This window comes from Lissotriton vulgaris, chromosome 10 (assembly GCF_964263255.1).
Source record: "Lissotriton vulgaris chromosome 10, aLisVul1.2, whole genome shotgun sequence".
Lineage (NCBI taxonomy): Eukaryota > Metazoa > Chordata > Amphibia > Caudata > Salamandridae > Lissotriton > Lissotriton vulgaris.
The window spans coordinates 489,345,382-489,361,792 of record NC_141698.1 but is presented as its reverse complement, the minus strand read 5'-3'; the positions used below and the strand labels follow the sequence as shown (position 1 = coordinate 489,361,792).

General features: G+C 46.2%; 1 protein-coding gene across 3 annotated transcripts in view; it reads left to right on the top strand.

Moving 5' to 3' along the window:
* The window catches only part of SMARCD3 (SWI/SNF related BAF chromatin remodeling complex subunit D3), a 1,454,082-nt gene that overhangs the window by 1,305,686 nt on the left and 131,985 nt on the right, over positions 1 to 16,411 (top strand). For all 3 annotated transcript variants that reach the window (XM_086941345.1, XM_086941344.1, XM_086941343.1), the window contains one exon: positions 11,415 to 11,537. In XM_086941345.1, coding sequence (XP_086797471.1) covers positions 11,415 to 11,537 — 123 coding nt within the window. The remainder of the gene's footprint in view (positions 1 to 11,414; positions 11,538 to 16,411) is intronic.

Genomic DNA, 16,411 nt, shown 5'->3' with positions numbered 1-16,411 from the left:
GAGGTACTACCTCCTGCTCCTGAAGACATGACTAGTGAGGTGTGGTGTGTGCACCTACCTACACTATTTGTTTTCCTACTAGAACCTCTCTAGAAGTTGTAGTCAGGGTGTGCTAAGCCCTTACCACCTACAACTGCTAAGTTCAGTAGACTTATGTATTATAAGACTTGATTCATATGTACCTACAGGTAACTTGATGTAATTTTTCAAATGATATTCTCAAGATTATTTGGTAAAACAATGCAAGCTCTTATCCCATCGCTGCACACCAATGTGAGAAGTTAGCCTGGCATATGATATCCACTAGTTCTAGTGGGCACCTTGCACCAGTCTAATCAACCCTTATTGATGGTGGGCGTAAAGGACACCACACAAGGTATATATCAAATATATATGTATTTATTCTAAACACAACTCCTGTGCACTCTTTATGATGTCAGAGGTAAAAGTACAATACAAGTTACTCAATTAGCATAGATAAGTTGCACAGTATACGTTTTGCCCTTGGGTCCTCACAAACCATATACAATTTAAGGACACTTCCGGATGGACTATGATGAAACCCCTTTAGACTAGGACACTTCGAGAGTCAAGACCCACGGCAGCACCGGAGTACTCGTGTTACCTCACCCAGGGAAGCCGGGTGCATTGGTGCCTTTTGGTGTTGGATTTCATCATCGTTTTCAATGGAGAGCTCCAAAGAAGTGCTGCATGCGACCAGGTTAAAAGTGTCCGGGTGGATCCAAGGGTGGATCGAAGATCTGAAGAACCTGAAAGCAGAAGGAACAGAGTCTGGGTCACTAGCCAGTGACCAGGAAGAAACCAGGCGATGTCGGGTGATTTTTGAGTTGAAGAGGTGAAGCTTGTCTCTGCAGCCACAAGGTCCAGGAGGTGTCGACGATGACCAGGAGCTGGATTCGAGCTGTCCCACAAAGGATCTAGTTGACTGCAGTGTTGGAATCCGGATTGGACCCAACAAGCCTTGGCAAACGCAATCCACGCAGGAGATGAAGATTGGCTTCGGGTCAGAGCAGCAAGGTCTGTGGGTCTTCTCCTTTCTAGGGAAGTTGGAGCAAGCCTGGAGCAACCAGCACAGCAAGTTACATTTAAAAGGAAGTCCTCTGGGGGCTCACTAGCCAACGGGCCAAGTACTGGCAAGAGACATTGAGATGAAGTGCAAGAGTGGGCCCCACTGGACACTCATGGAGTGTGGAGGCCTGAGCGTTGGTGCAAATGGTGCTCGGGTCTGGGACTTCTCGTACTCCAATGCACAACTGCGAGTTACCTCAGGAGTTGATGCAGTTAGCAAAGTGCTGGATGTCCAGAAGTTCCGGTACCACGTCTCTGGTGTCCGCCACGGGTCTCAGCTTTGCTGGGATCGTCGAGCAGCGTCAGAGATGTCTGGAAGTCCATGTCCTGTGTCGCAGAGTCTTTGGTATCTGGCGGGAGCCTCAACAATGCAGACCGGCAAAGTTGCTGATGGTGCCTGTTTGCACAGGGTGGTCACTCCTTGACCACAAGGAAGATGTCTTCCATCTTCCAGTTGAAATGGAATGTCGACGGTCCAGGATATATGTTTCAAAATTTCGTCCAGGGTAATCTAAAGTCCTGGGGCCACAGCTCCTCTATTTATACTAAGTTAAGGGGTTGGACTACCTGAAAAGTCCCTCCTATGGGTGGACCTGGGGAGGGGGTGGTTACACCCCCTTCCCTTTGTCCAGTTTCGCGCCAGAGCTGGGGCTGAGTGCCCCAGCAACTGGTTTGAACCAGGCTATGCATGGAGCACCTTGTGTGCCCCAGGCAGTGTCTGAAAAGCATTCACTGAATGCAGCCCTCCCTGCCCCAATACACTAAAGTCTGTCTGGGGTGGTTCAAGCACCTCCCCTGACCGGAAACCTATTGTCCAGGCCTCCACTGCCAGAGTTTAGTCCAGCAGCTGGAGGTCAGACTCGTGTCTTCTCCCTCTAGAAGGGTGGAATGCTACCCCTGCCACCAGGACTGGCGGGGGGGGGGGGAGTATTCCAAAGTGTTTGAAACCTTACATGACTTGTTTTGATAAAGCCAAACCAAAGTTAGCTTTTACCGCGTGGATTATAATGCACTTAAGAGTATATGGTATGGCTATATCATAGAACAGCTATAAGGAGATGGTTCCGAAAGCTGCAGAGGTGCTCAGCTCATGCTAGGGCACCCTCTCACATAAAACCAAGCACTCTGCCTCCAGGATTGTAAAGGCCTGCCATAGGAGTGACTTCTAGGTGCATATGTATCTATATATAAGGTAGATATAGATATACTGTTCCTAAGTAAGGGGTGATTACACCACCTTACCCAGGCTGTGTGAACATACCTGTGGTGTCAGTTTGGAAGGCTAAGCAGGGGTGGCACAATACATGCTGCAGCCCCTGGTAGGCCTAGGGTGCACCTATGCCCTGGTTACCAATGGTACACTTTACAGGGGCTCACAAGGGTGACCCAGTAACCAATCTGGTATGTACCTAAAGTACATGGTATAAATTTAGAGAGAGAACAGCTAGGCTGTAGTCCTGATTAGTAGGGCCACAGCCAGTCTAAAGTCGAAAAAGCAGAAAATCACAGCAAAAAGTGGGACTGACCATAGTAAGCAGACCCTACTCTCCTACAGTGGGGCGTCGTGATGGCCGGGATGTTACCATAGGAAGTATACACACTCCTAATATCGATCAATCTGTTTTCTTTGCACAGCTCTCTCAGAAAATGGCGCTGGTCCTGACTGGATCCGTACTTTTGGGGGGAGACTATAACTACATTACTGAGGTTGCCCTGGACCGTTCTCATTCACCTCTCCCTGACACTCCCAAACATAGAATAGCAGAAGCCCGACGAGACTGGCAACGGCACTGGAGACTGACGGACACTTGGAGGGCCCATCATCCGGGGGAACAGGATTACTCTTATTTCTCCTCTCTACCAGAACTACATGTCCGACTGGACTCTACCCTTTGTATCCCGGATGTACATGAAGGGATCACACTGAGTGAGTACTTAGCCAGGACGATATCTGATCATAACCCCCTGTTAGTGTCCATGAATTGGGTACGACTTAGGTCTGCAATCCCCAGTTGGCGTCTCCGCCCAGAGATTCTGGAAGACCAGGTCTTCAGAACCACAATATGCACTGCTATAGAGGAATACGTCAGAACAACGCTAACACGACCACCAGCCTACACAATGAGTGGGATGCTTTCAAGGTAGTGATAAGGGGTTGCTGTATTGGGGAAGCGGTTGGGGTAGGTAGAACCTTGCTGAACGAAGTACAGAAGGGGGAAATCCAGCTCAGAGTCGAGGAAAGAGATAGACTCGAGCGAGAGGATAGGCAGGAGGATCTTATGACGGCCAGGGAAGAAGATTAGATTAGATTAGAGTATTTATAGAGCGTATGGCTGCGTCGACAAAAAGGCATCCCAGCGCTGAGGGCAGATCCGAGTGGAAAGTTTAGGAGAAATTAGGAGGAAACTAAATTTGAGAAAAGAGCCAGGTTATTACGTGCCGTCTGAATATGTAGTGGTTGGGTTCAGCACGATTGTAAAAAGGGAGGGAGTTCCATAGTTTAGGTGCCAGGCGGCCCACGTAGAACGCTTGAGATGTTTTGTTTACAGGGCGTACGCAGCGCAGGCACACGTTGAGAAGAACATATCTGGGGCACTTCTGGCTTTGCTGGTCAACCCGGCGCGAAGAGGGACGCCAATCTTAAAACTGAGAGGCGGCGATGGAACAACTTAGTACGGGCAGGAAGCTATTAATACACAGTTCCTGGAATATTATACTACCTTGTATCAAAGTAAATTAGATCCACAGGTATTGGAGGAGGAGGGATTCCTGGATATAGAACTTCCCCAAATTGAGGCAGAGGATGCAGAGATCTTAGGTCGGGATGTGGAGCTGGGGGAGATCAGGGGAGCCATAAAACGCATGGCCAGGAACAAAACCCCTGGCACAGATGGGCTTCCAATATAGTTTTATGCTACATAGGTCGATCTTTTGGCTCCTCACCTGCTAGCCCTCTACAACAGATCAAAGCAGGATGGCTGTTTACCTCGCTCAACTAGGGAAGCGTTAATCATACCACTCCTCAAACCGGATAAACCGGCATGGTATCACGCCGCCTATCGCACCCTCGCTATGCTTAATCTAGACTACAAGATATTGAGTAGCATTTTAGCCAGCCGTTTGATGGCCCATATGACAACACTTGTGCATGTGGACCATGCAGGGTTTATTCCTTCTCGGAATACGGCCATGAATGTGTGCTGACTGTGTCAACTACTGCACAACACGACGCATGGAATGGAATGAGGCGTGCATCTTATCGATTGACATCGAGAAGGCATTGGATAGTCTCGAGTGGCCATATCGGTTTAGGGTCATACAAGCTTTTGGTCTGGGCGAGGGATTTATTGGCCTGGACAGGAATATTGTACAACCTCTCGAAGGCCAGAGTACACACAGGGGGAGTAGTTTCGGAGGCTTGCACTGTGGACAGGGTGACGAGGCAGGGATGCCCGCTGTCTCCCTCCTGTTCGCACTGGCAATGGAGCCGCTGGCTTTCCATGCAAGATCGGGGCGATACTACAGGGGCCTGGACGGGGTGGGTCAGTTCCACTTCATAGCTCTATACGCAAACGATCTCCTAATGTTCTTTGCCAACGCTGTAGAAGAGTTACAGGGTGCTTTAGAACTGCTGGCCAGATTAGGGCATGTGGCGGGTCTCAAGGTCAACTGGAATAAGACGTACCTTTTCTCTGCTCAGGGTGGTAGAGGTGAACCACCTGATGCGCTAGGCGTGAGGTGGGAAAGCAGCTGTCTGACTTACCTAGGAGTGCAGATTTATCATGAACCCTCTGACCTGTTAGAAGGTAATGTTGGAAGAGCATTACGAACCACCAAGAGCAACTTTGAATTCTGGGGGACCCTTCCACTTTCAGTAGCGGGAGGGTGGTGCTGCTAAAGATGGTAACTCTTATAAAAAATGGGGTGACCCAAAAAAGTCAAAAGACCCGGGTTTTCAACAATATTCAAATACAATGGTCTTCAACCAATATTTGACGTCCCCTCCCCACAAAGGAGGGGACGTCCCTGGGGAAGACCCAGGGGTACGCGCTAAGCCTCCTGGAATCAGGGCACAGGGAGAGGGAAGAAACAGGTACAGTTCCAACAGGACTCTCATGGCGAGATCAAAACGAGACGCCAACACTACAGGTGGTAACACACAAACATGATAATCCCATCATAAATGTATCCAACTATCAATTAACTACGAGTGAACAATTAATCCTATCAAAAGGGTTATCTTTTGTTCCCACCACAATGCCTGACAACTTCAATCTAAGAATGGAACTCCAACAGTTTTTCAGGAAAGTCAGATTAAAACATTACTTTACCAAAATCCCTCATAAACCTGTGATGTATGCAATGAATTAAAATTGCTCCTGAAATTGTAATGATTGCTGTTGCTCTCCTTACTCATTATGAATTAATACATTGATTGTATTGGGTTGATCGATGAGACATATCCCATAATTTAAGAACCTCTATAGTATTTTTTGATTTAATCGTTTTGTGAAAAGATGGTAACTCTGCCTCGACTACTTTACTACTTTGGCTCACTACCTCTATGGATACCACGAAAATACTTCACCCAACTCAACACGATGAATACAGGATTTTTATGGGGTTCTGGGAGGCGCAGAGTGGCGCTCACCACCATGCTGAGGCCTAGGCGGGATGGGGATTCACAGTCCCTGATTTTGAGGCCTATTACCACGCAGCCCAATTCCAATGGTTCACAAAGTGTATTTGAGACGACCATGGGGGCATGGACCCGGACCTACACCAGCTTTCTCGGGTACTCCTCCGGCTCCCTTTAAGCAAAAGAGAGCTCCCGAGGGGTCTGTGGGTGGTGCCCCAATGCTGGAATCAGGCCAACAGAAGAGCCAAGGTAGGACCCCCGTAAGCACCTGAGATCCCGTTGCGGGTCTGTGAGGCATTGCCACATGGGGGAGATTGGCAGAGATTGTGAAGAAGTGGGGATATCCACTATTGAAGACCTCTATGAGGACGGCGTCCTCATACCCTTCCAGGACCTTTTAGAAAGGTACGAGCTGCCCCGGCATGACTTCTTCTTGCATGCTGCTTTGGCGGCAGCCATCCGAATGCACTGGATGACGGGGATGGCGGAACGGCCGACCTCTCATCCATGCCAATATGTGGTATCTGTGACAGGGACAATCAAATTTGTTACCTGCCTGTATGAGCGAATTGCCACGGAGTTCAGGTCCCCTTTGGATAGTCTGCGCGCCAAATGGGAAGCTGACCTTGGGATCCCTATAGAGGAGAAGCCGTGGGAGGCAATGATGGAGCGGGTGTGGAAATGCTCTAGAAACGTGACATTTCAACTAATCCAGTTTTACGTCTTCCACAGACCGTATCTCACCCCACACAAAATTAACTAATGTTTCGGGTCCCGAACAGCCTGTCCGCGTTGTAAGCTAGAAAACGCTACATTTTTACACATGTTCTGGGAGTGTCCATTGTTAGATGGGTTCTGGGGGGAGGTAAAGGCTAAACTGAGTGAAATAACGGATAGAGATATCAATCAAACTCTGGCATTTTGTCTAATACACTGGTTCCCTCACACTGCCTGTAATAAAGTTAACATTGAATTCATAGATTTGGGGTTAGTCCTAGCTAAGAGAGAAATTACCGGCCATTGGAAGGCGGTCACCGCACCTAACGCTTCAAGATGGCTACGAGAATTCATAAAGTGGGCTGATTGCGAGGGGATTTTTAGATTACAAATGGCCCAGAGAACCAATAATGAGAAAATGCTGGACACGACTAGGGCATGGGTGGTGATGGTGGACTTACTCAAGAGCCTGACGGACGACACTGACCAACCCCCTGAGTGAGGAGACTTGTACATACGGACTGAGGCATTTCCCTTCTTGCATGGGTGACTCAGGTGATGAGCAGCGGGTACTACATGGTGGCTCCCCGTAGTGCAGAAGTCTGCTTTCTTGACCTGTGATGCCAGATGCCCTACAAGTTTGAATAATTCTCAACACTGAGAGGTGAAAGAGGGAGCGACAGGTCTGACGGTGGGAGGGAGGTGGGTAGAGTTAGAGGGGGAAAGGGGTATTTTGTTAACCCATTGACTGTTGGGATAGATAAGAGTAAGGACTAGCACAGATGCTTATGGAGTTGATAAACCCAGGTAGAGATATAGATCACAAATCTCCTAGAACTGTTGTTAAGGTGGATGACCACAGGAGCACTGTACGACACGGAGACATCAGATGAGACGACGCTCCTAAGAATGTATAATCGTTCATGTAAATGTTGCTAAGTAATTCATCACTGTGTGTGCACTGTTTCAGCCTTCATATGGTACTGGCTAATGAGCTGTAAATGAATAAAGTTTGTTTACAAAAAATAAACTAAGATGGACAATTTACAGGTAATACGTAAACATTTGGGGCTCCAATGCAATATATATTAGTGATTGCCCACATTGGTCTCCACTCTTTTCATATGGCATATCCCGTTATATGTAAAAGCTCTTACACAGTGACAGAATAAGGTTTGCTAAGAGTCTTATGTTTCCCCTTCACCCAGCTGAATCATTACATCAATGTACGCCTGTACACCTCCTTATCTCCTGATACCAGAATTTGACCAGCATTTGTAAATGTACAATGAGCTTAACAAATGTTGCCCTTTCGATCATACAAATACCCACAAGTGCACAGTGACCTATTAGGTTTCCTTACCAATAGGAGTGAGCCATTCAGAGCTTTATTTACTTGATTGGATTGCCTCCACCGTTTCTGTACAGAACAGTATTTTTATATTTGATTTTATACTTGGTTCTGGCGTTGCAGACTCTCATTCTTGTCCCAGCAATGTTCATGGGAACAGCCTGGGACCAAGAGAGCTATGCACCTGATGAGTTAAAACTTGGTTAGATTTTTGAGCACATGTGATCATGGAATCCTCCATCCTTCACATCTTGTTGCAATAATTATAGCCCACATGTTGCTGTTGGGTGACCCCCCCTTTTTTTTTCAACTCTGCAGTTACTAGTCTAAGGTCACTTTCCAGTCTGACCATTTTTTGAGTTTGCCCACATCCTTCTTCCAAAGCTTGCTCTGCTTTCAATTGACTGGCCCAGCCCTGTATTTCATCAATCTTGATTGAATATCATCGATCATGATAACCAGTGCGTCTTGATAGATGCGAAAATGAAAGTAGCCCAGCTTTCCTACAGAATTTGTTGAAGAGTGACCTTCCCCTTCTTAAATTATATAGGTTGTTGTTTATTTAGGGATCAATGTGCACATTTATTTATGATGTTATTTATTGCAACATGATAATTAAGCTTACTTGAATATATTCATGTTTTTCTGTATTGGATCACTTTTCTAGTGATTGTTATGAAATGCTGAACACGTTTTTAAAGAAGCTGATAACTTTGCTTCTTGTTTATTGTTTTTAAACAATAAGCAAGTTTTCATAGAATGTAAGTAAGTGAAAAGGTTCCAGAGCCTTTCTGCTGCTTATTCTAAAATTGTTTAACAATGTTCAGAAACATTATATAAACTAAGTAGTGAGTGTAATGAGATAGAGAAGTACTTCATACTAGAGTCTCAATTCAAAGGCCCTACATAATCTTCCTTTGAAGAAAGCTATCAGAAGGCATTTCTAGCCTTTGTTTGGAGGGCTTATCGGCCTGCCTGCCAACACAGGCGAGAATAGCAGACGCTGTCCCTTAAAACACCATAGAGATTTTCCTAAGTCGAGCTCAGTTTAATGTTAGCCTAATTCACACAAACCATTTCAAATTTTAACACGGTTCTAACCACTAACAAGGGACAAAACAACAAACCTAAAATAAATAGTTTAATTTTTCCGATTGATGGGCTTTTCCATTCCACGTGCGAGGGTGTCTAAATAGAAAATGCTCTCTAATGTAATAACAGTTAGTTAGTTAGTTAGTCAAGTTAGTTAAGTCCATTCGTCCTCATGAGGCTCACCGTTAGTTTAACTCTGAGCTCAAGATCCTCAAATTGGAACTTAGACGCTCTGAGCGCCTTTGGCGCCGTAGCTACTGCCCCGACCTCAAGGCCAAACAAAAATCTCTTCTTAAAGAGTACAAGAAGGCCATTCTGGCGACAAAGACCAAGTATTTCTCCGAACAAGTAATCCGGCCAACAAATCTAAAGAAATCTTCTTGGTCAACAATTTGGCCACCTCTGATCGTGCTTGTCCTCACTTTACTCCTTCCCAGGCCCTCTGCTCTTCTTTAAACGACTTCTTCATCGAGAAGATCGTTAAAATTAAATCCAACATTTCTGTCACTCCTTTTACTCCACTTCATTCTGTCCCCTCTGTGTCTAAATCTTTCTTTTCCTCTTTCCCGCCCCTCTCCTTGGACCCTTTCTTAGCTCTGCTCACTAAAATCAAGTCTGGCTCTCCCACTGATTGTGCCCCTGCCCGCATCCTTAAAACTCTCTTCTCTTCCTGTCCTGCTACCCCCCTTTCCCTCCTCAATGCTTCTCTCTCTACCGGATTGGTCCCTTCTTCATTTAAATCTGCTATTGTTTCCCCCATTCTTAAAAAACCTGGTCTTGATTCTTCTCTCCCTTCTAACTTCAGGTCCATCTCTCTTCTTCCCTATCTTGCCAAAATTCTGGAATCCTACATCACCTCCTGTCTCTCTACTTATGTCGAACAGAATCAACTCCTTGCTTCTCACCAAGCAGGTTTCCGCTCGGGTCATTCGACCGAAACTGTGGTGCTAGCCGTTCTTGACGAGCTCAAAGCCAAGGCTGACACCAACTCTCCCCAAGCTCTGGTTCTCCTCGACCTGTCCGCTGCATTTGACACGGTCGACCATAACATTCTTTTGGACCGTGTCAGCGCAGCGGGCATACGAGGCCCCGCCCTTTCCTGGATCACGTCCTTTATGACAGGACGTTCTCAAGCTGTCCACCTCCCCGGCTTTTCCGCTCTACCCCTCCCGGTGCCCTGTGGGGTTCCCCAAGGTTCCTCCCTTTCTCCCCTTCTTTTCAATCTTTACATCCATCCACTTATTTCTTCTCTCCTTGAGCTGGGGGTCTCTGTCTATATCTACGCAGATGACCTCCAGCTCGTCTTTGATCTTTCTTCTTCTTCTCACTCCCTATCTTCCTTTCGCTCCACCATGGTCTTTATTTCTGGGTGGATGAGCGCCAATCACCTCAAGCTCAATCCAGATAAGACTGAGCTTGTCCTGACTAGCGGCTCATCCAGCCCTTGGTCCCCTGCCTTCTGGCCCTCTATTCTTGGCCCCCCTCCCACCCCGGTTCCCTCCGTTAAAACATTGGGCATTAAGGTCAGCCAGGACCTGTCCATGCATGGCCAGGTCAGTGCCGTGGTGTCCTCCTGCTTCCTCTCCCTTCGGATGATCCGGAAAATCTCCCGCTTCTTTTCTCTTGACTCCCTTAAAATCATTAGTTCTGCCCTTATCACTTCCCGCCTTGATTATGGTAATAGCTTGTTCGCAGGCATTCCTGCCTACGAAACCCGCCGCCTTCAAGCAATCCAAAATCAGGCTGCCCGTCTCATCTTTCACTTGCCCAAAACCCATCACATCACTCCTGTCCTCAAATCCCTCCACTGGTTACCCATCCTGCAGAGATCTTTGTTCAAACTAGGTTGCCTTGTTTATCGGGCCCTTGATCACTCTGCACCGGCTTTCATCAATTCTCTGATTTCCCTCCACACCCCTGCCCGCACTCTCCGTTCATCTTCCTCTGCCCTCCTCACTGTTCCCCGTTTCCACAAAACTCGCACTCGTGGAACTAGATTTTCTGTTCTTGCACCCCGGTTCTGGAACTCCCTTCCTCTCTCCATGCGCTCTATCCCTATTTTTTCACACTTCCGTAAAGCGCTCGAAACTTTTCTGTTTGCCCTGGCCTACCCCGCTAAACCTCCTGGCCCTGTCTGTTCTGTTCCTTAGAGCTCTCAGCGCCAGGAAGCCGTTTTGGCCATCGTGCGCTCTACAAATAATTTAATTCATTCATTCATTCATTCACAGAGCTCGTTGGCGTTATACGCATGTCAATAACACAACAGACACAGGTACATGAAAATTAAGTGTTAAATCTAATTTGAAAATAACAGCAGCAATTTTTTGCGTTTTTTTCCAAGAAGTTGCTTTCAATGTCAGATCCAAATAGACTGCATGATGGCAAGAAGAATTTGAATTATTAAAATATATGAATCTGCTAAATATTTGTTACCCATAAATGGTGTATTCTTTTCATATATGAGAACGTGATAAGTGCCAGTTTCCTCTATGTGATCGAGTGACATGTTTTCTCTCCCACTTTCAGATTCATGAGACCATAGAGTCCATTAACCAGCTGAAGATCCAGCGTGATTTTATGCTGAGCTTCTCCCGTGACCCGAAGGGATACATCCATGAATGGCTGCGATCCCAGAGCAGGGATCTCAAGGTGCGAAATGTCTGCCTCTCCGTTCACACCGACAATAGTCACTCTTTATTGTGCTTTGGGTGTGTGCCTTTGAACTGAGGGGCAGCACCCCAGTTCAGAATCTAATCAATTACTGGTAACATTTTCTCACTTATTTGGCTTCCAAAATATGTTTATCTTTCCCAAATGCGACTGCATGATTTATTTCTAATTCGTTTTGCAATCAGAGATAAAGCAGTACATGTAATGGTATTGTGGATTTTTCCTTGTGTACCATCTTACAACGGAAATGTAACATTTCACACGACAAATAAGTATGTGAGAAGTAGTAATTTTCACATAATTTCCACGTTTATCAAATTATAAAACATTTGGCACAGTGAGCGGACAGTACGTTTTCTGTAATAAGGATGCATAGAGTACAACATTGTGACAGGGGAGGTAAAGCGTGCATTCGAAGTAGTGGTGGTCTACCATGTATACACTTGAACACTTTGTTATGTTGAATTAGCAGCTGGGCTTGTATTGTTGATGTGGAGTTTTGCAAGATTTACCAGTTAGAGTTTCCTTGACAAATAGGGCTTCCTTGAGTTACTTTGCATGATCAATATTTATGTTGATGGAATGGCGTGGCAGGGTAAATCCCAGGCACCTCGCAGTCTCCTCATGTGAAGGGCTCAACTCTATATGCCTTGCTTTTTGTTGCTCCAGTTGGTACTTTACATATCTATCAGGACACACCTACTAAGATCCAGACCAAATCTCCAATTGAATAGTCAGGATTACTTCTTCTTTTATCTGTCTGTCTTTTATAAGAGATCTTGGCTCTTTTCAAGTGTTCAGTTTCAGAGTGATAACTTTCTAGGATTCTATTTACTATATTCCTCCACCGGAGGGACAGAACCATCAGATTTTCCTAAAATGACATTGGGGTGTCTACCTGAATTCAAATAGAAAGGAGAGTAACCAGTGGACGAGTGAACACATTCTACTGTCCAAACCATTTCCGACCATTCACCTTCTTGTTCTAAGAGGTATAAATGCAAATACTGTTCAATCTCCTGGTTAACCCTTTTCGTTTGGCTTCAGGTGCTAGCTAGTGAAATACAGTGAATCGATAACCAATTAAAGCATGAAAGATCGCTAGAATTTAGAAATAAATTGATATCTGGAGAAGATAAGGATGTCGTCAATGTAGACCACCGCTGTATGATCCAAACATTCCTGCAATACATCATTCACGAAGTGAGGCATTGCATATACCAGAAGGCATGACTAGGTATTTATACAATCCAAAACGGGTACAAAACGCCTTTTTGCTCTCGTGGCCCCATGCTACTCGAATCAAATGGTACGCACCACGAAGATCTAATTTAGTAAAAACTCTCGCCTCTTTTACCTTATCTAACAAAACTGAGAGCAAGGGGTATCAATTCTTAATAGTTACTTAGTTGATCGCTTGATAGTCTATGCAAGTTCTTAATACATCATTGTTTTGTGGGACAAAAAAAGGGGTGGAGAAAAAACAGGAGATTGGGAGGGGCGAATCAAACCATTAGCCAAATATTGCTCAAGATATTCTTTCAAGAATGTGTTTTCTTTTTCAGTTAGGGTGTAGATCCTACTGCACGACAAATTGGCTCCAATCAATTTTGCAGTCAAAGGACCTGCGGGGGGGTGGGTGCAGCAGTTTTTTTAGCTTCAGCTTTATCAAATACTGCTACAAGATCCTCATGCTGCGGTGGTATGGCCACTGTCTCAAATGCACAGATTTGATTTGATCTGGTGGCAAAAATTCTATCTGCAAAAGGATTATGCTTTTCTTCTGTAGATTCATAACAGTAGTAAAGACAGTAACTAGAATTCAGTTGGACTGTTCTCTTTTCCAAGTCTATCTCTGGATTGTGTTCCGTAAACCAGGGTAAGTCAAGGATTAACTGGAATTGAGGAGCATAAATCAGTTTAAATAATATTTTTTCTCAGTGTCCCTGAGAACTCCTTAACTCGATTGGTTCCATTTCATCGGTGATGGGGCCGGAAGACAAGTTGGTGCCATCCACAGCTCGTACCGGCTCAGCCATTTTCTTTATAATGAAAGAAATTCCAATTCTTTAGGCGTATTGAATATCACAGAAGTTCCCGGTGGCCCGTAATCAATCATGACTGAGACCTCCTGTGTTTTTTTTTTTTTAGAGATCGTTTTATTAATAATCATCAAAGAAAGGTGTAAACAAAACAAAATAATAGCATCAGGTGGAGTACAGTTTCATCAGCGAACAAAAACACAGTCTCATTTATACAAAATAAAAACAGTATAGAAGTAGCGGGTCACTGGGATTCTTGCGCTTCCACCTCTACTCGTCGCCCCGGGTGCGCGCAAATCTTTCCCCGGTAACTATTCCAGGTCCCCCAAACCTTTCCCCATTTCTCGGGGCACCCCCTGGCCACATATACCGACCTCTCCCAAAACATACACCAGTCCAAGTCCTCCACCCATTTGGAAACCTGGGGCGGCTGACTGACTCCCCACAGCTGAGCGATGTTCCGCTTCGCTACCATACACGCCAGTGTCACCCCTTGCTTTCCGTATGTATTCAAGTCCGTGGGTTCCCACACATTCAGTATACATCTCCAGGCCTCCGGCCGTAGCTCAACACCCAAAGCACCTCACATCTCGTCATGAATCTTTGTCCAATACTCCTGCACTTCTGTGCAATGCCAAAGAATATGCATAAAGCTGCCAAGTTCTCCACACCCCATCCGGCACTCGCCACTATCCATTTGACCCATTCGTACCAGCCGAGGTCTTGTGACATATGACCTATGCAATATCTTTAACTGTACCAATCAGAGTTGCATCTGGATCGGAACCACCCTTGGAGAGGAGATCGCCTCCATCCAGTCTTCATCATCTAGCTCCACCCCATCTGCACTCCACTGTGCTCTAATACATCCCAGCGGGTCCTCCATATTATTAATAAGCTTTTTATATATTAAAGAAATTGTCTTCTCTGGAAGGTATCTGTCTAGCACACGATCCTCCAGAGGAGAAGCCTTGAGAAGCGTGGCGTCTAAAGGTATGTGCATGAGGAGGGCGTGCTTGATCTGAAGATACCGATAGAACTCGCTATCATGCAGGTTGTATTGCTGCTTGAGAGAGTCGAATGTATGCACTGTGCCCCCTCTCCACATATCTTTAACCTGTGTGATCCCAATTAGATCCCACTTGTCGAATCCTTTGGTCTTCCACAAACTCCCTAGTCTCTCCGAATTCCATAGGGGGGGTGGCCAAGGTAAGTTTCCCTTCCCAGGCAAGGTATCTATTGGCCGCGTGCCAAACGTGGACTGCATTTGCTGTTGCACCCACTATGGAAAACCGCTTAGACCTGGCATACAGCGCCCTGGTGAAATCAACACCTGGCGCCAGCCCACGGTCCATGGCATATCCCGGATCTCCTGGAGGTCCGTAAATAACATGGTTCACCGCCGCAAGCAGAGGAGCCCAATAGTATTTCCGCAGGTCTGGCAGCCCAATCCCACCACTGTACCACGGGAGAGTGAGCTTAGAGAATGCTATGCGGGATCTACCATCCCAGAGAACCTTCCTCTGGCGAGCCTCAATATCTTTGAAATAGGATGTCAGTACCGGGTACATTGCATTCTGTAAAACATAGAGAAATCGGGGAAGGGCCATCATCTTAAACCAGATTCCCCTACCCAACAGGGAAAGTGCAAGAGCCTTCCAGCGTTCCACGTCTCTCTTGAGCCGGTCCAAAAGGGGCCCCAGATTATTGATATACCGTAGCTTAGGGTCAAGCGTAACATATATACCAAGATATTTAAACCCTACCGGCTCATTCTGTATAAGGCAGGACTGCAGGAGCACTGGCGGCTGGCCCCTGAGGACGAAGAGCACAGATTTCGACCAATTAATTGCATATCCGGAATATCTATCAAATATAGCAAGCACATCTAAAAAACTGATCAAAGAGCCCTTGGGGTTGGTGAGGTAAAGCTAGATATCATCCGCATACAGTGAGACTTTGTCTTCCCAGTCTTGTGTCCCCCGCAGGCCTCGTATTGACCGGTCCCATCTAACCCATGCCGCCAGAGGTTCCAAGGCCAGACCGAAGAGAAGCGGGAACAGAGGGCATCCTTGTCTCGTGCCCCTTCCAAGGGGAAAGCCGGCCGACTTACAGTTATTGACGACAACTCTAGCTGAGGGAGTAGCGTATAACAAACGTACCCAGCCTACAAATTCCGGTCCAAAGCCCATCTTCACCAATACTGCGAACAGGTAGGACCATTCGACTCTGTCAAACGCCATGGTGGCGTCTAAAGAGGACACCAACACAGCCTGCTCCTGAATCGACGGGGAACCACCCAATATCTCATGTAACCTATGCAGATTGAGAGCTGTGTTTCGGCGTGGCATGAAGCCCGACTGATCCGGGTGTATCAAGGTAGTAATTACCTTAACCAATCTGGTAGCTAGTAACTTCGCCAGGATTTTAGGATCAGCATTGAGCAGCGAGATTGGTCTGTAGGAGGAGCAAAGGGTCTTAGGTTTGCCCGCCTTGTGGATAACTACTATATTCACAACCGCTGGTCATATGGGAGTCGACCCCTCTCTTTACTTTCCGCAAACATGGAGCGAATATATGGGGCGAGTTTATTCAGTTCTACTGGGATGCCGTTCGGGCCAGTCGCTTTCCCGGATCTTACCCCTCTAATTGCCTGTGCCACTTCATCATCCGTGAAAGGGGAATCTAAATACCCCTTATCATCCCCCGACAGTGCAGGCATACAGATGTCTTTTATCATATCACTGTTTTCAGCCTCCGTATATCCACCGACAGAAGTGCATACACCTCTGTAATATTCTGCTTGGGGTT